Raw genomic sequence first — 24,000 nt, forward strand, 5'->3', positions numbered from 1 at the left:
TATCATTGTTCTATAATGACATGCCTTAGTTATCTATTGTACTATTCTCTTATAGTTACTAACTTAAGCATTGGAGGGCATACGCGGGTGAGGAATCCTCGCGTGCCTTCTAACTTGTGCCTGTGGGTGCAGATATGTCCCGAGCACTCAGGAGATCATTCCCGAGCGATGCCTAAGGTGCCTTCAGAGGTTCGTCTACGACCCCGATCAATACAGCGAGAACCAAAGCTACCCGACGCCTATCTCTACTAGTAGACTCCTGCCAGCTGTCAACCTCGCTCTGTCTCAACTCCAGCTTTCCCTCTCTACAAATTCAATTGTTGTGGTTTGTTTTGGGCCACTACAACTACCATATTAAGAAATTTGATACATGAATTAGTATCCAATATTAATGACACACCCACTTATTCTTTTAGTATTCTTAGTTGAAGATCATAAATGAACCAACCTTAGTTATTGTTATTCTCACTCTCCACATCCACTAAATCACAAAATTCTAAATCGCATCAAATCCAAAATCAAAACCCTGAATGAAACAATCTTAAATCAAGAAATCCTTAATTACAAACCCTAAATCAAGAATCCCTAAATTACAAACCCTAAATCAAATACCAAAAATTACAAACCCTAAATTAGTGTTTGGTACAACAAATAGGCTTTAAAACACCTAACTTTGACGATGACAACGAGACGAGAGAATGAGAGAAAGGGATGTCTAAACAATAGTTGTAATCAACCTGGAGTCTTAGGCTGTTGTCAGTTAATGAGAGTCAGTCTGCTAGTAAATAAGAGTAAGGGAAATAGATAAACTAAAAGTGGCCGACCTCATTAAGTTTATCGATAAATTTGGTCATTGTCTATAGTTCACCGATAAGGGGAACCCTTTAATCAAGATAGGTCATCGGTAAGAAAAATCAAGAGAGTTTTAATTTCAATTGTTCGTAAAGGAAATTGAGAGACCAAGCCATAGAAATTTAAAAATAATTTTCTATTCACAAGTTTAAACTTCTGCTAAAGCCAAACTATATTAGAAACTCATTACTAATGGTAACAAGTTATTTATTGAATCCATATTCAATAAATAAGATAAAAACAAATTGGTTACTTGAAATAATAGATTTCTTTAGAACTCATAACTTTTATAGTTAGTAGCAAGTTTTACTCGTCCAATTTTATATTGACTATCTTTCTTAATATGAAAAATTGATGTGATATATTTATAATATTATGTTGAATTGTTTGAAAGAAGTAATATTTTTTAAATATTTCTCCAATTATTTGCTACATTAAATATATGATAATAAAATAAAATAATAACTCAATTTCATTTTCTCTGGCCTCGTTCCAACAAACTAAACGCAGTTGCATGCCCCCGTTACCATTCTTACCGTCACATGGAGAAGTTTGGATAAATTATAGTGGTAATAGTGTAATTTAACAGAAAAAGAAAACCTAACAGGGAACCGGTCCAGGATGAATTGGGGTTTCGTTGCCAGCTGACTCTCTCTCTCTCTCCCCCCGCCCTCTCTCTGTGCTTTGCAGTTGTAACAATGGGAGATGGCAGCAGAGGCAACAGCAGCAATAGCAATAGCAGCGGTGGTAGTAATCGGCCGGAATGGTTGCAACAGTACGATCTGATCGGGAAGATCGGAGAGGGCACGTACGGGCTGGTGTTCTTGGCGAAGATCAAGTCCAATCGGAGCAAATCTATTGCTATCAAGAAGTTCAAGCAGTCCAAGGACGGCGACGGCGTCTCTCCCACCGCCATCCGTGAAATCATGGTTCATCCCCTTCCTCTTATTTTTATTTTTATTTTTATTTTCCCCTTTTCCCCCGAGAAAGTAACGGAGACAAAAAAAAGAATTGTGCGATTTTTACGCTTTTCATCTGCAAATTGGTTCTTGATAAAGAGAAAAATTACTAGATTTGGCTCAGAGAAAGGTGATAAGAATAGTGAAATCTTGTTCTTCGTGGTAATTGTATCGTAGGTTCAGGTTTATGTGTTATATTCAAAACCAAGAAAAAGACAGGCGAATTGTTAGCAGGATTTCTGTTTTGTTCTTTCTATTTCTGCGCATAGAAGCAGCTAGTTTTTTTTTTTTGGTTGCTTAGGCACCCTGAGGATGGATAGAACCACCAAGCGAATTCAATAGCGAAAGCTTAGCTCTGTTAAATGAGTGTAGCACAGGCTTAGTAGTACGCGGTTTCTTTTCATGGTTTGTGTTGCAAAATACGCACACATCTCCACACCGTCGTATGCTTGCCTGTATTTTTCATCTCAACGGTACTTTTTTGCTTTGGCATGGATGTTGAGAAAGCTTAGGTAAAAGAAGGCGAAATCTGTATCTTCACCAAGCAAAAAAAAAAAAAAAAAGAAAAAAGTGGGCGACTCTCTAATTTTAGTTATTTCTTTGCTTCTCTATTCTGCTGCAAAATTAGGAGGAGAAGGAAAGATAAATTATGTTTCTAGATATTGCTCTAGTTCTGTCCTTATTAGAATACTAATGAAATGTAAGTTGTATGAGAATTGAATAAGACAAATAATGATTATCTGTATTTAATTATAAAAGGTAATAATAGTTGACATGATTGTTACCAAATTTTCAAGCCTCCTGTTAGGTTTCAATAAGGCGAATGGTTATGAAGCAATTATTCAAGAGTATAAGAGTAAGGTTTATTCTAGGTTTTTGTTAATTTTTCTCTCAGAAGTCAAATCATTACCCACCTAGTGGCATTGAGGCTTGCAATTGTTATTGTTGTAGAAACCAAATCATTAAATTGTAAGAATTTAAAAGTATTCTTATTGTTCTTTTTTTCATTATATTCATTGTAATCAAGCAAGCATTATTGTGAAACTGAAATATTTGTTTTAATAATATTTCATTCCAATTTGGTTAAGTTGAGAATATTATGTGTCAATGATGCAGTTGCTTCGGGAGATAAACCATGAGAATGTGGTGAAGCTTGTGAATGTGCATATCAATCATGTTGACATGTCACTCTATTTGGCTTTTGATTATGCTGAGCATGACCTTTACGTAAGTATATTTTTCCTGTTTTTGATTAGATTTTATTGTTGTTCTGCTTTTGTAAACCCACATTACAAAAAAAGATTTCTATTCATCTTGTTTAGGAACCCAATTTATGTTTTAGATGTCATGACCAATTTTGTGTTGTTAGAAGGCAGTTGTTGCATGTACACCTACACACGCACATGCTTAAATTAGGATGATTTCAAGGTTTTATTTTCTGTTGGCCTTTTTCTTTTTCACTACTCCAGTCTTATGCTCATTTTTTTAGCACTTTACTATTGCTTTGTCATATATGATGTGAACTGTTAGCAACTTGGAAAGAACTTCTGCTCATATTTCACCACAAAGCTTGTGATTTAGTTATGCTTTAGAAGTTAATGTATCTCTCCTATAAATAAAGAAATTATTAAAATTTCTTAACAATACTATTCATATTTGGCCTTAATGTTGTATCCTTGATGTACAAGATATCTGATATTATGAGAATATCTACTAATTGGAGGCTTATTTAGTGTTAGAAGGCTAGGGAAAGTTGTTGAAAGGGCTAGGGTTTAGATTTTTAAGGGCTGGTGGACAATTTAGAGGTAAAAGAAGCCTGAAAAATTGAGTTTTAGGGGCTGAAAACAGGTCTGGAAGCAAGGTTACGAAAATAATAATCTAAAATTCAAAGATTAGGGATGAGGGAAATAGCTTCTAGGCATCATATGTAGGTTCCATAGGTATCATGCTTGGGGTTGGAATTGCATCACACAATCAAAGAAAGTATACCATGTAGAAAATTGTAGTTAATTGTTTCATTTACTTTTAAAAAGAGAGATTGTCAAAAGATACTGTTCCAAAGATTTCTAGATTTAGTGTTCCAGATTTGGGCATTTATGTTCCTAATATAGTGGTTTAGTTATAGTTGATATATCTTCTTCTCTCTTATCTTCTTATCCCCTTATTCTAGGGAGTCAAGGTCTGGTGGTTTTTTCCTATTTTAGGGGAAGTTAGTGGAGAAGTCAATTTTCTATTTTTAGGGAAACAGATTTCCCATTCCATGACCCTCTCCAAATTATGTATATAAACACTCGGCTCCTCGAATAAAAGATACATAACTTTTTCAGTCTCTACCTAATTTGTGTAAGAGATTATGATGGTATTTATAGAATTCTATTATTGCTACCCCTATTGGGATTAGGAAAACTAAAAAAACTGAAATTACTAATAATAAGGCTAGGAAAAGACCATAAATAAAGTATATTAATTTGATTTTCTGTTGGAGCAATGGTATTTATGCATTTGTTTACTTATTTCATTTGATCCAGTGTAATGTAATGTCACGACCCTAGGGTTATAATTGTAATTGATTGGCATTTATCTTGTATGAGCCATTGGGGGCTAACCAAAAAGGGTTCGGCAGTTAGGTATGTTAGTAAGGAAGTATCATTAGAGAATAATGACAAGTCCTTTTCTTTCAATCCTCTCTCTCTCTCGTGTTCTTTCTTTTTCCCTTAATATGTTTTGTCTCTCCCTCTAATTCTGTTCTTCTTCTTCTAAATTCCTATTCAAACCCTAGGACACCCTAGGGTCTTGACAAGTGGTATCAGAGCAAGGTCAATCCTTGGTTGTGATTTGATTCGATTATCGTTGATGTTGAGTTTTGGATCTAATCCTCACACAATTAAAACCTTTCTCTCACCCAAATGCTCACCCGATAGAGATAGAAACTAAAAGAAAAATGAAACAGATTAAAATGCAAAACAGAAACAATTAAGAACAAGAAGACTTATCCTGGTTCAGGCTCAAGAAAACAAAGGACCGAGCACTAGCTCTCTCTCTATTCTCTAACTCCTATGTGCGAATACAACATATGAATTCTCTCTCTTGCTGCTTTCCCTCACAGAACCTACCCGCCTCTATTTATAGAAGATAGAGGCGGTTACAACTTAAAAGGACTAATATGTAAATATAAGGAAAATACATGACTTAACCGGAAATAACCCAAGAGGCATTTCCGTTACATTTTAAACCCATAAAACATAAGAGTGAAACATTTCCTTACAAACATATCTGCCATTTTACAGAAAACTTACAACTATACTAAACAAATCCTAATAGTTGAAATTAATCTAGTAGTGACTCAACGGATTCAGTTTCATTTCCTGACACTATTAAGATCCAACGCAAAGCCACATTCCTTGGCTGTGATTACTGGAAGTTCTCCAGCGATTTCGGCAGCAAGATAGGCTGGCGAAGTACTGATGACTAAAAGGTTGGTTGGTGAATTGCGACGAACTCGAGCGAGCAAGCAATTCTTGGTTTGAGTCTTGAAGACGAAGCAGAGCAGCTGACTAGAATTTCCTATTCGACTTTGGAAAACGACTTGGCCAGCCATTCCGACGGTGCTTCCGACGACTCTTAAGAGCGAGTTTGAAGCTATTAGAACCCAACCCAAATTCTGCAGGACTCCAGTTAGAATTGTGGAGGGCGATTCTTACTGTAGTGAGAAAACAAGGCAGGCCCAGGGAATTCCATCTGAATTCCTTTGACCCAAGAACTGGGCAATCACAATTGGGTCCAGCATGGTGAGACGAGCGAGCCCAATAGTGTTCTTGGCATCAGATGAGGTCTAAGAAAGGATCTTGGAGGCGAACAAGAGGGCGCAAGCGACTCGGTGCAGTAGGTGAGCCAGAACAATAGTGATATTGGGGCGAATTCAAAGCCAAGCTGTCCTCGGCCATTGACTTGGATTTGGATGATTTAGGAAGGGGGTTACCGAAGTGGAATTCTTGGCTATCTGTCCTGGGCAATTGTTGTGAGGCAATTTCGGATGAAATTTCGGTGAATTTAGAAGTTGATAATAGGTTAACTTGAAGGCAATACAAACTCGATCAAATTTGGGAAGGCAAGTTATGCACCAAAAGTAGTTTCAGAAGCGAGCCATGGACGCAAGATTTGAAAAAACATGTGCTAAAATCAACAGACAGTTGGATGAGATTATGATCATGGTGGCCAAATGATTTTAGATTTGCCTTTTAGCTGAGTTACTTTCTAAGGAGTATTGGGATCCGATTATTCAGTGGAAGAGGTTAGAACTGGTGACAAGTGGAGATCTTGACATTACTTGTCCATGTAGTCAGCTTTCAGAGATAAAAGAAAGCTCTAGATCCACAGTAGGACCAATTCGAGCAAGCAATGGAAGCACACCTAATGCTTCCAGTTGGCAGACAATAGGTGGAGTAAAATTAAACGAGGTCAGAGATGAGAGATACAGTGAAGAACTCAATAACTTAAAACAAGAAGGCTCTGTAATAGATTACAAGGTCAGGTTTGAGGAATGGAAAGTGTCGATGCTCAACTCCCATCTGACCTTGAATGAGTCCTACTTTGTGTCGAAATTTACTAATGGTCTTGACGATGTGCTAAGGCTTAATGTGCAAGTATGCTGTCCTACTACGATGGAACAAGTGGCGGAGAAGGCAAGGCTGCATGAATTGGCGCTGGAAGCCATTTACAGAAAACATGGACTGCAATTGAAAAATTATCATAAGAGCAGCTTGCAAGTTTGTAACGGACCACATGTAGTTAAAGGAGTTTTAACGGAACAATCCGGATCGGAACAACTTTACATTACCTCCAAGGAAGCTGATACTGAAGTTGTTGAGGGTGGACATGCAACCGATGAGGATTCAGACCAAAGACAAAAACTGGAGGCTGAGGGTATGAATGGTTCTAAGGAAGCAGATTCTAAGAGTATGGCTTCTTTGCCTTTGATTTTGGAAAAGATTGAGGAGTCATAGGTTAAGATAATTCTAGCTGAAGAAAATCTCCATGTTGTTTTGAGTAATTTTGATCTCGGGCAATATGACAATATTGCTATTGCTGTCATGTCACTTGGTGGAGACCAGATTTGGAGGATGAAGGAAGAGAAGGGTGTTGCCATTTGATTTGTGAGTTTTGATATTGTGGAAGAGGAGGTTGCTTCCATCTAGTTCGAGAGATGGGACACTGGAGAAGGGAGCCTTGACATGGCGATCCTTAGAGTCTACATTTTATTTTTGCAAGAAAAACAAAAGCAACAAAGTGTAAGAGAAGATGGGCCAAAGCTTCGAAGGAGAAGGAAAGGAGAAAGAGGAGAAGAATAAACCAGATTGTTAAGGCTGGAATTTGGGTGAAGAACAGGGTAGCAGCTGTCAATTCTTGAGAACAAGAATTGTTTTAAGGGGAGGGGATTGTTACGACCCTAGGGTTGTAATTGTAATTGATTGGCATTTATCTTGTATGAGCCATTGAGGGCTAACCAAAAAGGGTTAGGTGGGGTTAGGTATGTTAGTAAGGAAGTATCATCAGAGAATAATGGCAAGTTCTTTTCTTTCAATCCTCTCTCCCATCTTTCTCACTCTCTTTCTCTCGTTCTCTCTTTTTCCCTTAATATGTTGTGTCTCTCCCTCTAATTCTGTTCTTCTTCTTCTAAATTCCTATTCAAACCCTAGGACACCCTAGGGTCTTGACATGTAAGTTCGGGATTCCATTTGGCCCATTTGCCCTTTACTGCTGCATGCTGGAGACTGTGGACATACCACTTGTTCAAAAATTGAGTTTTGACCTTATCCTAAGAAGAGCTTTAAACATTAAAAATTCAATTGTTATGATAAAAGGTTTTTGGTGCTGTAATATCTTGATATATTCATATATTTCTGCTCCATTTGTCCAATGTAAACTGCTTATCTTTCCTACTTTCTTTCAGCAATAACAACATACCAAGCCTTTATCCCACTATTTCCTACTTCTTACATTCGGACTTTTATATATGCACCTAAGTTGTATTCCCGGTAATGTTTCATGTTGAAGTACAAAAATATATAGAACTAATTCTTTTATTTGTTATGCAGAAAGTAAAATTTTGACAAGTAAAAGTAACTTTTCATTTGTCAAAGCATATTTTAAACATATTTAATCCTAAACTAGAATCATCAAGCAGAAGCACAAGATTTGTAGCTTTGGATTCATATATTCTGGTTAAGTTCACCTAATATAGCCAATTCCCTGACAATGTTTTCTTGAGCATGTCAGGAAATTATTAGACATCACAGAGATAAAGCTAACCAACCCATCAATCCGTACACTGTTAAGTCATTGCTATGGCAGCTGCTTAATGGGCTGAATTATCTCCACAGGCAAGGTTTAGTTGTGTCATCCTGATATTTAGTCTAGTTTCACTGTCATTGTTGACCTATACATATGTACATTGGTTTGTTGATGCATGCAGTAACTGGATTATACATCGAGATCTAAAGCCATCGAATATCTTGGTATGTTCTGTTGTTGTTGTCCTATTTCCCTGTTTACTAAGAATGTTGTATTCTTTGACATCTGGAATTTGCATTGACTCATTTTCATGAACTTCAATGATCAGGTCATGGGTGAGGGAGAAGAGCAAGGAGTTGTTAAAATTGGTGACTTTGGACTTGCTAGAATTTACCAAGCTCCCTTGAAGCCATTATCAGACAATGGGGTAAGATATATAATCCTGTCAATCTGCTGGTTTCTTTTTTCCTTCTTCTGTTTAATGATAATAGCGTCCCAGTATTGTAATCTGGTGGTTTCTTTTGGCTTTCTTTTTATTTGATAAAAATTATCTAGTCTGATCTGGGATGTGATGCTGCATCATAGCTTTTGTTTATATTGGATTTTTTTGCATTTTCTCCACACAGTGGGATAAAGGCATGTTATGTTGTTATTGTTGGTGTTTTTGCATTTTGGTAACCCAAAACAATTCACTTTATCACCTCAATTCTTATATACAGTATGACCTTTGAAGCACAGATGTTCTAATGACATAATTCTCTAGGTCTAACCATATTATCCAATATGAAGTGGTGATTTGTTCCTTAAGATATTTATTCCTTTTTCCCATATGGCATTTTTGTGTTTCTATGAATTGAAGATTCGTTGCTTGGTATTGATTATTTTTCCTGACATGGCATCTTCTGTTTCTCTCTTATTTATCATGTCTTTTTATCGTTGTATTGGAAAGTGAGTAATTAAGAAAGGGTATAATTCTCCTTTTATCCTAGTTGTTTCTCTTTATTGGAAGATGAAATCATGCACCTTGTAAACAATTTTCCCTCTTAGCCATTATGGATGTAAGCTAGTTAGATGATTGGAAGCCAATGATAATTTGCATGTGTGCATTATATGTTGTTGTCTCTCAATTGATTTAAATGAAGTGAACTGAGTTCTGTATGCATGCTGCAATCATTTCGCTTTTGCACATAACTTATTTTAAGTGCTCCTGCTGCGCATGCTTCCTTTCAAATGTACATGTCTTGTTTGGTATATTTCCTTTGCTACTGGTGTGGATTGTGCACCTTTAGATTATATGACTATTTGCAACATAATACTTGCATATGGTTACTAGTGTAAACAAATATATTATTTGGTAACTTTTGGCCATATCATTATCATACTTAAACCAATCCACTTATTAAATCTCATATTCCTTTGGGAAATGGTTCACTATATCAAATATGTTGGAGTTTTTGAAGTAAACTATCTCTGGAATAATTAGTTTGGGTTGCACACAGGTCTAGTTTCGCAATTGCTCATGCAAGAAATACATTGTTTTACAATTAAATGGATTAGGGTAGAAGCTTGAATGGTCATGCATAAGAATGCAAGGTGGAGTATTTGTGTAGGTACTTCCTCCCAATGGTACTCTACTTATTTTAGAAGTTAGCTGTAAATTCAAACAATTAATATGTGCACTCTATGTTTGAAGTAAAAAAAGAAGAAACAACTAGCAACTGAAAAAGACAACGAAAGGCAAGAATGAAATGTAGACCCTCGCCCCTTGCCCTCAATGGAGTGTTTTATTATACTATATGAATTTTCCTAACATTAAGGTTTTGATTATAACTGTTTCAGTGGCCATTGAAGCTTAGATGGAAAAAAAGAAGACAGATGAAGTTGGAAAATTCAATATCAATCTATACATCCAAATCAACCAAATCTAGTAATCCTTGTTAGTGAAGTGAGAGCTTCTATGAAGAAAAAGAAAGAAAATAAAAAGAGAACTGAAATTGAAATTTGCTGAAAATGATTCTCAACATTAGAAACAGAAGAGCAGTTGAGTATTTATAGATTGTGAACTCAACTCATTCTGTTAGAGATACAACTAACCGTGACAACTGTACAAAGGCAAGCGGACAACTCCTAACTGTTAGAAGATACCGAGATTACTATACATATTTAGAGAGTGATATACATGATCCATGTTTCTATATTTTTATCCTAAATCTTTCTTCTAGAAGACCCTATATTGACTGTATATTTGTGATTCTTCCTTAAACAAGTTTTGGAAAGTTCCAATTATGGAATATCAGTTTGTATATATTCTTGTAAACCTATAATGAGTAAGACATTGGATTTTTTGGCTATCTTTGACATGGTATTAGAGCCCTAGGTTCATATTTCTGGGGTCAGTCACCTTTTTTTTTTGGGCTTTTGTTGACGGTAGCCTACTTTGATTTCTAATCGACTTACATAGCTCCAAAAACCCTACAATTATGATAGACTCCATAGAAACCAGCAGTACAACAGAAGGAGTTTTGTTGGAAGCAATAGCATAGGCTTGGGTGGGGAGTTGTATAACATTCAGGCAACCTATCGACTTAATGGGAAGAACTACCTAAAGTGGTCCCAGTTGATCTGGACGTTTTTGAAGGGCAAAGGGAAGTTGAGTCACTTACTTGGAACCGTGCCTAAGAAGGATGATCCCATGTATGCCGCCTGGGATGAGGAGGATTCCTTAGTCATGTCTTGGCTTTCGAATTCTATGTTGCTTGAGATCAGTGACACCATTATGTTCCTAAGCACTGCTAAGGAGATTTGGGATGTGGTGAAGCTCACATATTCAAAGGTCCATGATGCTACCTAGATCTATGAGATCAAGACCAAGGTGGCAACCACTAAACTAGGGTCTTGGTTAATTACCAAGTATGCTAATCTCTTGCAAACTTTGTGGCAAGAGTTGGATCACTATTAGTGCATTCAGATGAAATGCAGTGAAAATGCAACCTTACAAAAACAGTTTGTTGAAAAAGAAAGAATTTATGATTTTATTGATAGTCTCAATATAGAGTTTGATGCAGTGAGAGTTTAGATCCTTGGAAAGGAGGATTTTCCTTCTCTCAATGAGGCAAGTTCAATTGTTTGTGTAGAAGGAGGATGGAAGGCATCAGATTTCTTAAAAACAATCAACAGAGACTCCCTATGGTGTAACTATTATAAGAAGCCTAGGCATACCACAGATAAGTGCTGGAAGCTTCATGGTAAGCCACCGAAGAGAGGATAACCAAAAGGATAAGGACAAGTGCATGTGGCCAACTGCCATCAGCTTGCTGATGGAAAAGTTCCAGAACAGGCAAACACAATGGAGCTCAACTGAGAAGAGATTGAGAAACAAAGGAGTCTGTTGGGATCATTGGAGAAGAAATTTGGGATAGGTGCTTGTAGTCTAGCTTTCACAGGTATATCTTCCTCTTCTCTTCTCTTGTCTTTCGTGCTTCGGATATAACTCTCCCAAACACCTGGATCCTTGACTCTGGGGCCATAGATCACATGACATGTTCTTCTCACCAATTTATATCCTATATGCCATGTCCTAGCACCAAGAAAATAACCATGGCAGATGGTTCATTAACAACTGCGACTTGTCAAGGAGATGTTCTTATAAATAATTGTCATGCTACAGATCGACCTTAGATTTTGATTTCTTGCATTTTGTTATTACTGTGATGTCATTTCTATAATTTCTATTTTGTTACTACTGTAATTCCTAGTTTGTTAGAGGTTGTTAGCCTAGAGAATCCATGTGTAAGTGGAATGAGCTGGTAGAGACGATTACAACCGCCTGGCTGTCAGGAATCTTCCTTGGCTGATTGTATAAATCGTCTACTACCCATTTCCTTGGGAAGGAATCGAGAATATCAGCTCATTTTATCCTTGCTCACAATCTCTCTCTCTCCCAATTCTCTCTTATCTCTCTTTCTCTCTTCATTCCTCTCTCAGTTCTGTGCTCAGTTCCTTAGAAAAATCCTTCTATTCATATCAAATAGGAAAAAGAAAGATTGTTAGGCTTAGGTTGTGACAATAATCATCTCACCCTTTAAAATGTCCTTCATGTGCCTAAACTTTTTACTAACCTTGAGTCCATTTAGAAGCTTACTACCGATGCTAATTGCAGTGTCATCTTTTCTTCATCTTTCTGTGAAATTCAGGAATAGGACACGAGGAGGATGATTGGGCGTGCTAGGGAGAGAGATGGACTTTACTACTTGAAAACCTTAGTGGACAGGTTCATAAAAGGACAATTTGCCCTTTATCTTTCCTAGTTAAGTCTAATAAAGATAAGTTGTGGTTTCATCACTTTCGTCTTGGTCATACCTCTTTTGAAACCCTTAAATTGCTGTTTCCTTTACTATTTAGAGGCTTAAATATTGAAGACTTTCATTGTGATGTGTGTGAACTTGCAAAACACAAGGGAGTCTCATTTCCTCCCACAAAAAACATAAGTTCTCTTCCATTTACACTTGTTCATAGTGATATATGCGGTCCTTCTACTGTTCCTAACATTTCCAAAGCTAGATGGTTTGTCTACTTTGTTGACGATTGGTTTGGTTATACTTGTTAAAAACTAAATCTGAAGTATGTACTGTCTTTCCAATTTTCTATAACATGATTAAAACTCAATTTAGTGTGGAAATAAAGAGGTTTAAATCTTATAATGCTAAAGACTATTTTAATTAGTCTTTATCCTCCTCCTTTAAAAAAACTGGCATCATACATGAGTCTTATTGTGTTCATACTCCTTAGCAAAATGGGGTAGCTAAGATGAAGAATGGTTATCTTCTAACTGTTACAAGAGCCCTTATCTTCCAAAACAATATTGGGGAAGCAGCCTTGACAACCACATAACTCATTAACCGGCTACCTTCTAGAAGTCTTGATTCCCACTATCCAATTCAACTCCTCACAAAGTTTTTCCCTGGGTTCAATGCTTCTAATGGTCTAACTCCCAAAGTGTTTGGTTGCCTCTCTTTTGTCCCATATTCACACTCCAAATAGAGGCAAACTTGATATTCATGCCCTCAAATGTATCTTTGTGAGTTATTCTTTCACTCAAAAAGGTTATAAGTGTTATCATCCTCCTACCAAGAAGTTTTTTGCCTCAGCTAATGTGAGTTTTGTGGAAGATGCTTCCTACTTTGATCGTCATTATTTTTAGGGGGAGGCTGCCTTCTTGGAAGACAAGGACAGGGGTATATTTCTTTTGGACCTTCCTTCTTTTCTTTCTCTTCCCCTCCTATGGTCTCTATCTCAAAGGATTCCTAGGACATGATAGAAGGGGAGAAACTTCCACCTTACTCCTCTTCACTACAGGTGTATTTAAGGAGAAAAACACCCGTTCCTCCACCTATGCAGGCTACACCATTTGAATCAAATCTTGAACCTGGTATTTCTAATCTCGAACCTAAATCAACCATTAAACTTGCAATTGATCCTAACTTGGGTGACTGTGTTGCCTGATCCCAATGACCTTGATCTTCCCATTGCCATCAGGAAGGGAACAAGAATTTGTACTAAACACCCATTGCATTTGTTCATGTCCTATTCAAATGTGTCTTCAAATCATAGAGCTTTTCTTACCAACCTACACACAATTCCTATACCAAAGACATTTTTCGAAGCAATAGGCAATGAGAATTGGAAGAGTGCCATAGAAGTAGAGATTGCAGCCTTGGTGTGAAATCGGGAGCACTGGAATTTCCCAATCTTGCCAATTTACAAATACAAACACACATTGATTCAACCCATGAACATAAAATATAACAGGAACAAAATTAAAATAGGGAAAGAAACATGCAAACCACACGAGAACACCAAGATGTATCCTGGTTCAGATCATCAATCGATGATCTTACGTTTAGCCTCTTGTCCTGAGAGCAAAATCCACTAGAATCTTTGAAAACCAATACAAGAATCTCTCACCACGAGTACATCAATCTCAAGATTACAAAGCACTATCTTTTCTAGACTTTTCTCTCACTTTACAACACTCACACAACTAAATGAATGATGCCCCAAGCAATTGCCCTATGCCTCTTATTTATAGACATTTTTGGGCGGACATTACAAGGATTATAAAATGACTACACAATGTCTAATATACCCCTCATACATATACAATCGTTAGACACTATATAACTTAACTTATTTCTGCCGCTTGGTTATACTTGGATTGTCTTGATTTCTTCTAGTTCTTCTAGGCTATTCTCGATGCAAAACCATAACACCTGGAGAAAAATCAAACGTAGGAGTTGGTCAAACTACCAAAGGGAAAGAATTTGGTAGGATGTAAGTGGGTGTTCACTATGAAATATGGATCAGACGGGTCCCTAGACAGATACAAAGCAAGGTTGGTTGCTAAGGGATATACTTAGACATATGGGGTGGATTATCTTGAGACTTTTCCCTTGGTAGCAAAAAAGTATACACCTGGACATCAATGCAGAAAATAGTTGATGCAGATGAAGGGACAAGAGGAAGAGGAAGAAGAAGAAGGAGAAGAAACCGGGGAGCTAGAAGGGGCTAGAAATGGAGTTGATGGCGAGGAAGGAGGGAAAATATCCTTACATGCTCTCGAGGGTTATCCATTAGAGAAGATAATTAAGATAAGGGGGATTGTGGGGAAGAAGAGGGAGATAGTCCTTATGACAGCGGGAGCACACATAGCTTTTTGAATAAGGACACTGCCAAGGAATTGCGATGCACCTTACATGCCACCCTTCCCCTATCAGTTATTGTTGCAAACGAAAGAAAAATGATCAGTAAGTACAGGTGTAAAAACTTCACATGGAGGATGCAAGGGCATGAGTTCACCACTAATCTAAGGATTTTGCACTTATGGGGCTGCCACATTGTATTGGGTGTCAATTGGATGAGGATAGTGAGTCTATTGATATTTGATTTTAATACATTGGAAGTGACCTTTGAAAGGGCAAGTAAGAGACTGATGTTAACTGGGTGCTTGGAGGAGGGTGAATGTAAAATGGTATCGAGCATAAACTTAAAAAAATTGTTTGAGCATGGGGAGGTTGACATAGCTCAATTACACTCCTTGGATGCAATCAAGTTGGAGGAGGAAAATGGGGATGCCAAGGAAGTTGCAATAGCTGATCATTCTTGGTTTAGGCTTGATGCTATAATACCCCCTCTCAAGCGAGGTATTGCCTTATGACTCTTTACATTCATTATTGGCTAAATTTGAGGATTTATTTGTTAAGCCATCTACCTTACCCCAACTCGATTCCTAGAACACACCATCCATTTAATACCCAATACCGAATCCATCAATGTCAGGTCATATCGGTATTCCCCCTTCCAAAAGGTAGAGATCGAAAGGTTGGTGAAAGATATGTTGTCTAAATCCAAAATTCAACTGAGCCAGAGTCCATTTGCCTCCTTTGTTCTTCTTGTAAAAAAAGGATGGATCGTAGAGATTTTGTGTTGATTATCACCAACTAAACTCCCACACAATCAAAAACAAATTTCCAATCCCTATCACAAAGGACCTCTTAGATGAATTATCTGGGGCTTACTTTCGAAACTTGACTTAAGGTCTGGATACCACCAGATTAGGATGAGCTCCACAGACATCCTTAAAACTGCTTTTAGAACCCACCAAGATCTATATGAATTCTTGGTTATGCCTTTTAGCCTAACCAATGCCCCTGTCACTTTCCAAACCTTGATGAATCACATCTTTGGTGCCCACCTGAGAAAATTCATCCTTGTTTTTTTAATGACATACTTATATACAACCCAAATTTTAATCAGCATTTGAGCCACCTACGAACTGCTTTCCAAATCCTCAGATCTGATCAATTGTTTGTGAAGAGATCTAAGTGTACCTTCACAGAGAGAAAAGTGGAATACTTATGTCACATCATCACGGGGAAATGAGTTAGCACTGATCCAAAGAAAATTGCTGCCATGGTGGAATGGCCGACACCACGGACAGTTAAGGAGTTAAGGGGATTCCTTGGATTGACGGGGTACTACAGAAAATTCATCAAGAGGATTGACGGGGTACTACAGAAAATTCATCAAGAATTATGGGATTATTAGCAAGCCGCTTACGGAGTTGCTCAAGAAGAATGGTTTTGAATGGAACTCCAGGGTAGATGTAGCCTTTCACACCTTTAAGGAGGCCATGACACAGGCTCCAATCCTAGCCTTGCCTGACTTCACCAAGCCCTTTACATTGGAGACCGATGCTTGTTTGGGAGGAGGTGTAGTGTCAGTGCAGGAGGGCAAACCAATAGCCTTTCTCAGCCAAGCCTTGGCCCCAAAACACTTGGGGTTAAGCATCTATGACAAGGAATTAATTGCAGTGCTCATGGTAGTGGACAAGTGGATGTATTATTTGGAGGGGAATCCATTCATGATAAAAAATGGACCACGAAAGTCTCAAATTCTTGATGCAGTAGAGGTGGCACACTCAATTACGAAAAAAAGGGGGTAACCAAGCTGTTGGGACTAGATTATACAATACAATATAGAAAAGGAAGAAAGAATACAATGGCAGATGCACTGCCAAGAAGGGAGGAGGAAGGGGAACGTTGAGTTGTTTCAACTTTGGTATCTGATTGGGTGAAAGAAGTGTCAGCCAACTATGAACAAATCCTGTGGGCAAAGGACCTTATGATTCAATTGTCTGTTAGGCTTGCTAATCATAAGGGGTACAACTTAAAAGCTGGACTGCTAAGGTACAAAGGAAGGTTGGTAATAGGGGATGATTCTCAACTCAAAATGGAGGATTTTACAATCTCTACATGACTCTCCCATTGGAGGACATTCCAGCATGAATGTCACTTACAACAAGGTAAGGCAGCTTTTTCATTAGCTGGGGTTGAAGAAAGATGTAACTGAGTTTGTGTTGGAGTGTTCCATTTGCCAGCGTTGTAAACATGAGAGCAGGTTCCTTACTCGGGCTTGCTTTAATCGCTAGACATACCGAAACATGCATGGCAATAGATTTTCGTGGATTTTGTGGAAGGTTTGCCAAGGTTAGAGGGGAAGAATACTATATTTCTAGTGGTGGACAAGTTGACAAAGTTTAGCAACTTTTCAAGTTTGGCTCATCCTTTCACAACCCTTGAAGTAGCTAGGTTGCTGTTGGACTCAATGGTGAAGATACACGAGGTACCTTTATCTATTATATCAGACAGAGATGAGGTGTTTATTGGGAAGGAATTGTTCCAACAATTAGGAGTGGGGTTGCACATGTCAATGGCCTACCATCCTGAAACCCATGGACAGATCAAGAGGGTGAACCAATGCCTGGAATCTTACCTCAGGTGCTTATGTTGCTCAAAACATAGGAGTTGGAATAGGTGGCTACCACTTGCTTAATGGTGGTATAATTCTAATTACCATTGTAGTTTAAAAAGGTCCCCATTTGAGGCCCTCTTCAGTTACAAACCCTCATTGATACCTGCAGTCACGCAATTCTCTAGTGTGGAATTAGTTGTAGACCAATATTTACACCATAGACAAGAAGCATTACAAGTGATGAAGAGGGAATTGGCTGTGGCACAGAATAGGAGGAAGCAACTTGTAGACTAGAAGAGGTGTGAGAGAAGCTTTGAAGTGGGAGACATGGTCTCCTTGAAGGTCAAGAGGTTCCAGCAACAGCTATTTGCTGTAAACCTGACGCAGCGTGTAGCGCGAGTGTGAAGAAAACACACCAAAATAAACCCTTGAAAGAGCAAACTTCAATGGCCGAAGCTTGGCTTTCAAGAAGACGCAAAAGCAAGACTGTTTTGCTAAGAAAACCTAAATAGGTTGCTGAAATTTGATTAAGAAAAACTTGATTACAAACTCTAGATCCTAGGCATATTTATAGTATTTGGCTAATCCAAATCCATCTAATATTTGGAAAACAAAATCCAACTAGAATCCTAATAGAAATAAATCTTAATCCAACATGAAGTAGAATCCTAAATCAAGTAGAAATATGAAATTGAATCCTAAATCAAGTAGAATTCTAAAAACTTAAGAAGTATTAAAATATTGTTTCGGCGTGGTCGAGAGTCAGCTTTAGGCCGGGTCTTGATTGGTGACCGCATCATTCACCTCCACTTGAGAAGAATTCGTCCTCGAATTATGATCTGGGTATGACAACTCAACGTCCGACAAATACAAAGAAAGATCAGCAACATTGAATGTTTTGGAAATACCCATATGATTTGGCAAATCCACAACATAAGCATTATCATTGATCTTCTTTGTAATCTTGTAAGGACCATACTTCTTTGGCTTGAGCTTGTTCTGTTGTCCTGTAGGAATCCGTTCCTTTTTCAAGAATATCATGACTTCATCTCCAACCGCAAATACCTTGTGCTTCCTATGCTTGTCAGCTGCTGCCTTGTACTTCTTATTCGCCTCGTGCAACTTTTGCCTGACATCTTCCTGAACTGCTTGAACGTGTTCGGCTAAGTCACTGGCTGCAACACTGAAACCTGGTACCTTTGGCAATTTTACCAAATCCAATGCATGATTAGGAACTTTCATGTATACGATAGAGAATGGTGATCTTCCTGTTGAGCTATGTACGGCGTTGTTGTAGGCAAATTCTGCTTGAGCTATGACTAGGTCCCATTGTCTTGGCTTGTCTTTGCAAACACTGCGAATCAGATTTCCTAAGGTACGATTCACCACCTCTGTTTGTCCATCAGTCTGGGGATGTGCTGTGCTACTGAAATTCAAAGATGAATCGAACATTCTCCACAAGGTAATCCAGAAATGACTCAAAAACCTTGTATCACGATCCGAAGTAATAGTTTTAGGGACTCCATGTAGTCTAACAATCTCCTTGAAAAACAGTTTGGCTGTAGCTACTGCATCTGCCGTCTTCTTGCATGGGAGAAAGTGCGCCATCTTGGAAAACCTGTCAACCACTACAAAAACAGAATCCATACCTCGTTGGGTTCGCGGTAGACCCAACACGAAGTCCATAGACAAATCTTCCCAAATAGCATTGGGAACAGGCAATGGCATGTAAAGACCGGCGTTAGAAGAGTGCCCCTTAGCTGTTTGACATATATAACACCTCGCCACAATAATAGAAACATCTCTCCTTGCTCTTGGCCAATAATACCTTCCCATAACAGCTTCAATAGTCTTGTCTCTGCCAAGATGCCCTGCTAAGCCACCACCATGCAAATCCCGAATAATTTTCTCACGAAGAGATGTGCAAGGGATGCACAACTGATTTCCCTTCATGAGAAACCCATCATGCACATAAAAATCTCCTGATGGTTGCTGAGACATGCATTGTTCCCACACATGTTTGAAATCCTCGTCTGTCGTATATAATTCTTTCAAGCACTCAAACCCAACAATCTCAACACTAAGGGTCTTGATCAAATCCACACGCCTACTCAAAGCGTCTGCCACTCGATTATGTTGTCCCGACTTATGTACAATTTTATATGGAAATTTATCAATAAAAGCAGACCATCTAGCATGCATATCACTCCTCAATTGCCTTTGGCTACTCAAGTACTTAAGAGCTTGGTGATCTGTGTAAAGAACAAATTCTTTGGCAATCAAGTAATGTTCCCATATCTTAAGAGCCCTCACTACTGCATAAAACTCCTTATCATAAGTAGACCACTTTCTTCTGGCTTCACACAATTTCTCACTGAAAAATGCAATTGGTCTCTTCTCTTGGGACAACACAGCACCTATACCCACTCCACTCGCATCACACTCAACCTCAAACAATTTGTCAAAGCTTGGCAAAGCTAAGACAGGAGCGGTACATAATTTATCTTTTATCAAGGTGAAACTTTGCTCTTGTTCTTCACCCCAATGGAACTTTTCTTTTTTTAAACACTCAGTAATTGGAGCCACAATACTACTAAAGTGTTTGATAAACTGCCTATAGAAAGTTGCTAACCCATGGAAACTTCGCACATCACTGACATTTTTAGGAGTTGGCCACTCTTTAATAGCTCGCACTTTTTCCTCATCTACCTTTACGCCCTCTTTACTTATAACAAAGCCCAAGAACAACAAGCTCTCACTCATAAAAGTACACTTCTTCAAATTAGCATAAAGTTTGTTTTCCCTCAACACACTCAACACCTCTCGAATATGCCCCTCATGCTCATTAATAGACTTACTGTATATCAAAATATCATCAAAATACACCACAACGAATTTACCAATGAAAGGGCGTAATACTTGGTTCATTAGTCTCATGAAAGTGCTTGGTGCATTGGTTAGTCCAAAGGGCATGACTAACCACTCAAACAACCCATCTCTTGTCTTGAAAGCTGTCTTCCACTCATCTCCAGGTCGAATTCTAATTTGATGATAACCACTTCTAAGGTCAATTTTGGAAAAAATCACAGCCCCATCAAGTTGATCAAGCATGTCGTCGAGCCTAGGAATTGGAAATTTGTACCCAATAGTAATTTTGTTGATGGCTCTACTGTCAACACACATCCTCCAACTCCCATCTTTCTTTGGTGTCAATAATGCTGGCACTGCACATGGACTCATGCTAGTTTGAATGTGCCCTTTTCTCAACAATTCCTCTACCTGCTCACGCAAAATCTCATTCTCCCTAGGACTCATCCTGTAGTGTGGTAGGTTAGGCAAGCTAGCACCAGGAACCAAGTCAATGTGGTGTTGAATATCTCTCATAGGAGGTAGCTCATTAGGCAACTCCTCAGGAACCACATCATGAAATTCCTCCAACAATCCCTGCACCTCCACTGGAATTTGATTTACCTTCAGTAGCTCACTCACACTCTCTCCCTTGATAACCAATAAGTGAACCTCTCGAGTATCCTTACACTCCCTCACAAACTCTGTGTGTTTATGTGTAATGGTAAGAAAATTTCGCCCCTCCACTTTAGAAGCTTTGGTTTGATTCTTTTCCACTATGGGTAACAAAGTATAACGCACACCTTCTTTCTCAAGCTGATATGTGTTCTTCCTACCCGAGTGCTTAGCATCCACATCAAATTGCCAAGGCCTCCCAAATAAAATATGGCAAGCATCCATATCAACAATATCACAATAGACTTCGTCGGAGTACTTACCGATAGAGAAAGGCACCCTGTAACGTTCATTCACATGTATGCCACCAACTTCTTTGATCCATCCAATCATGTAAGGGCTTGGATGTTTTTCAGGAGTTAACTGCATCTTTGCCACCACGTCTCTTCCTATGATGTTCTCCTGACTTCCACTATCAATAATCAACTCAAAGATTTTTCCTTTCACCGTACACCTCGTGCGAAAAAGCTTATGCCGTTGAGTAGTATCTTCATTCTTTTGAGATAGCATTAACTTCTTCACTACACAGGTATATTGCCCATGTCCATAATCTTCTTCATCATCCTCCCCATCAGGCCCGCAATATACTTCCTCTTCAGCAACATCTTCCTCTTCCTTTTCAACAATGTTAACTGTTTTCCTCCTTGGACAATCACTAGATCGATGCCCAACCTCATTGCACTTGAAACATTTTAAAAGAATAGGCTTTGCATAAGGATTAGGGGATTTTGGAAGATTAGAAGTAGTACCTCGAATGTTTCCCCCCATTGTAGCCTTATTAGGGTTGACTGTATGGGGTGGATTGGAGGGTTGCGCTCCTTGAACCGACTTGCCTTTATCAAAAGCTGGTTGTTTATTTTCATTCCCATTATACCGACGATAGGTGTCATTACGAGATCTCTCACTCAACATTAACTCAGCCTTTAAAGCTAAGTTCCTTGCTTCTTGCACACTTAGAACCATCTGAACTCCAATTTTATCACGAATAGCAGGCTTCAATCCATTCAAGTAACGAGCTGCTTGTTGATTGTCACTTTCTGACAATTGGTTTCTCTCCGCTAATCGTAAAAACTCAGAGGTATATTCATTCACACTCTTCATTCCCTGTGCACATCTTTGATAAGCTTCAAACATATATTGTTCATAGTCAGGGGGCAAAAACCTACCTCTTAACAATTGCTTCATTCGTCTCCATGTCTGAACTGGCTGTCGGCCTTCCCTCAATCTCGTTTCTCTTAATCGCTCCCACCAAACAGATGCACCGCTCTTCAACTTGTAAGCCACTAACTTTACTTGTCATTCATCTGGGATCTCCATGTATTCGAAAAAACGGTCAACCTCAGTGATCCAATCCAGGAACCCCTCAATATCAAGATCTCCACTAAAGGTGGGAATATCAACTTTTAGTTTATACTCATCGTTGCTCCAGTGGTTGTGCTGATGCGCATTCCTCCTAACCCCTCTACCACCAGGGTTAGCTATTGCTCGACCAAAATCATCCTCTTCATCGCTATCTTCAATCACTGGTCTTCTAGGATTAACAAGGACATGATTAATAGGTGGTCTTCCCGCTCCGGCTTGATTCACCCCATTATTCAGGTTCCTGTCATCATCAACTCGTAGTAAGGTGCCCAATTGGTTGCTATGTTGCTCCAATCGCTGCTGGATAGTACGAGTTACTTCCCGCTGTTCTTCAATTGCTCTCCAAACTGCGGACAACCCCTGATCACCGTCACGAGGCTGGTTGCTACCGTTACCTTCAAGATTGGCCATCTGATTGGTTGATTAACCGCTCTGATACCACCTGACGCAGCGTGTAGCGCGAGTGTGAAGAAAACACACCAAAATAAACCCTTGAAAGAGCAAACTTCAATGGCCGAAGCTTGGCTTTCAAGAAGACGCAAAAACAAGACTGTTTTGCTAAGAAAACCTAAATAGGTTGCTGAAATTTGATTAAGAAAAACTTGATTACAAACTCTAGATCCTAGGCATATTTATAGTATTTGGCTAATCCAAATCCATCTAATATTTGGAAAACAAAATCCAACTAGAATCCTAATAGAAATAAATCTTAATCCAACATGAAGTAGAATCCTAAATCAAGTAGAAATATGAAATTGAATCCTAAATCAAGTAGAATTCTAAAAACTTAAGAAGTATTAAAATATTGTTTCGGCGTGGTCGAGAGTCAGCTTTAGGCCGGGTCTTGATTGGTGACCGCATCAAAACCCTCCCACCAAGTTGAGCCCAAAGTACTACAGGCCTTTCCAGGTGTTAGCCAAAGTGGGGAAGGTAGCCTATATACTGTAACTGCTAAAAGGAGTAGGTATTCGTCCAATCTTCCATGTCACTTTGCTAAAATAGTCGGTGGGGCCTTCTGACCTTACAAGTTCATACCTCTCTCTAGTGGAAGCACATGGTGTAACCCCTTGCGGTGTTGGATAAGAGGGTGAACTATCAAAATTCTCTTCCCATCACACCAGTGCTGGTATAATGGACCCACTATCACCCTGATCACACTATCACCCTGATCACACAACTTGAGAGTACCTATCAGATCTCCTCAAATAATTTTCCCAAGTTGCTCAGCTTTTGTAATTTCTTGAGGACAAGAAATGTCTTGAAGGGAAGGGGTGTTGTCACATTTCGTGTTATTCAGTTTTGTTTGAGTGGCTGGAAGTCTAGAAGGACTCGATTATTAGGCTTTGTATGCGGCAATGACAATAAGGAAATATAGGCTAATTGCATGTTTATTTAAGTGGGGTAGATAGGGTATTTCCCAAGTATGCTCTCCTATTGTAACTCATGCCCTTATGTCTATAAATAAGAGGTGTGGGGGTAGACTGCCGTCACCTAATGTACTAATCATTCTCATTGACTGTGAAGAGTTTTATTGCTAGAGAAAGGATAGAGAAGATATCTTTGTAATCTTGCAGTGAGGGTCCTTGGTTTGTTAGTGAGGGACGAGGGGTGTGCGAGTGACTTTTTTTTACTAAATTCATCAAGTTTTCCAGTGGATTGCTCTCTCTATGTTATGTCATTTGTATTAGATTAGAAGTTATGTAAA

General features: G+C 38.7%; 1 protein-coding gene across 1 annotated transcript in view; it reads left to right on the forward strand.

The window, feature by feature from the left end:
* The first annotated feature begins 1,457 nt into the window (after nucleotides 1-1,457).
* The window catches only part of LOC127800484 (cyclin-dependent kinase E-1), a 79,916-nt gene continuing 57,373 nt past the window's right edge, over nucleotides 1,458-24,000 (forward strand). The window contains exons 1-5 of the mRNA XM_052335108.1: nucleotides 1,458-1,781; nucleotides 2,928-3,038; nucleotides 8,088-8,191; nucleotides 8,284-8,326; nucleotides 8,431-8,529. Of these exons, the coding sequence (XP_052191068.1) occupies nucleotides 1,551-1,781; nucleotides 2,928-3,038; nucleotides 8,088-8,191; nucleotides 8,284-8,326; nucleotides 8,431-8,529 (588 nt within the window). The 5' untranslated portion in view covers nucleotides 1,458-1,550. The remainder of the gene's footprint in view (nucleotides 1,782-2,927; nucleotides 3,039-8,087; nucleotides 8,192-8,283; nucleotides 8,327-8,430; nucleotides 8,530-24,000) is intronic.

The sequence above is a fragment of the Diospyros lotus genome, chromosome 4, assembly GCF_014633365.1.
Source record: "Diospyros lotus cultivar Yz01 chromosome 4, ASM1463336v1, whole genome shotgun sequence".
Lineage (NCBI taxonomy): Eukaryota > Viridiplantae > Streptophyta > Magnoliopsida > Ericales > Ebenaceae > Diospyros > Diospyros lotus.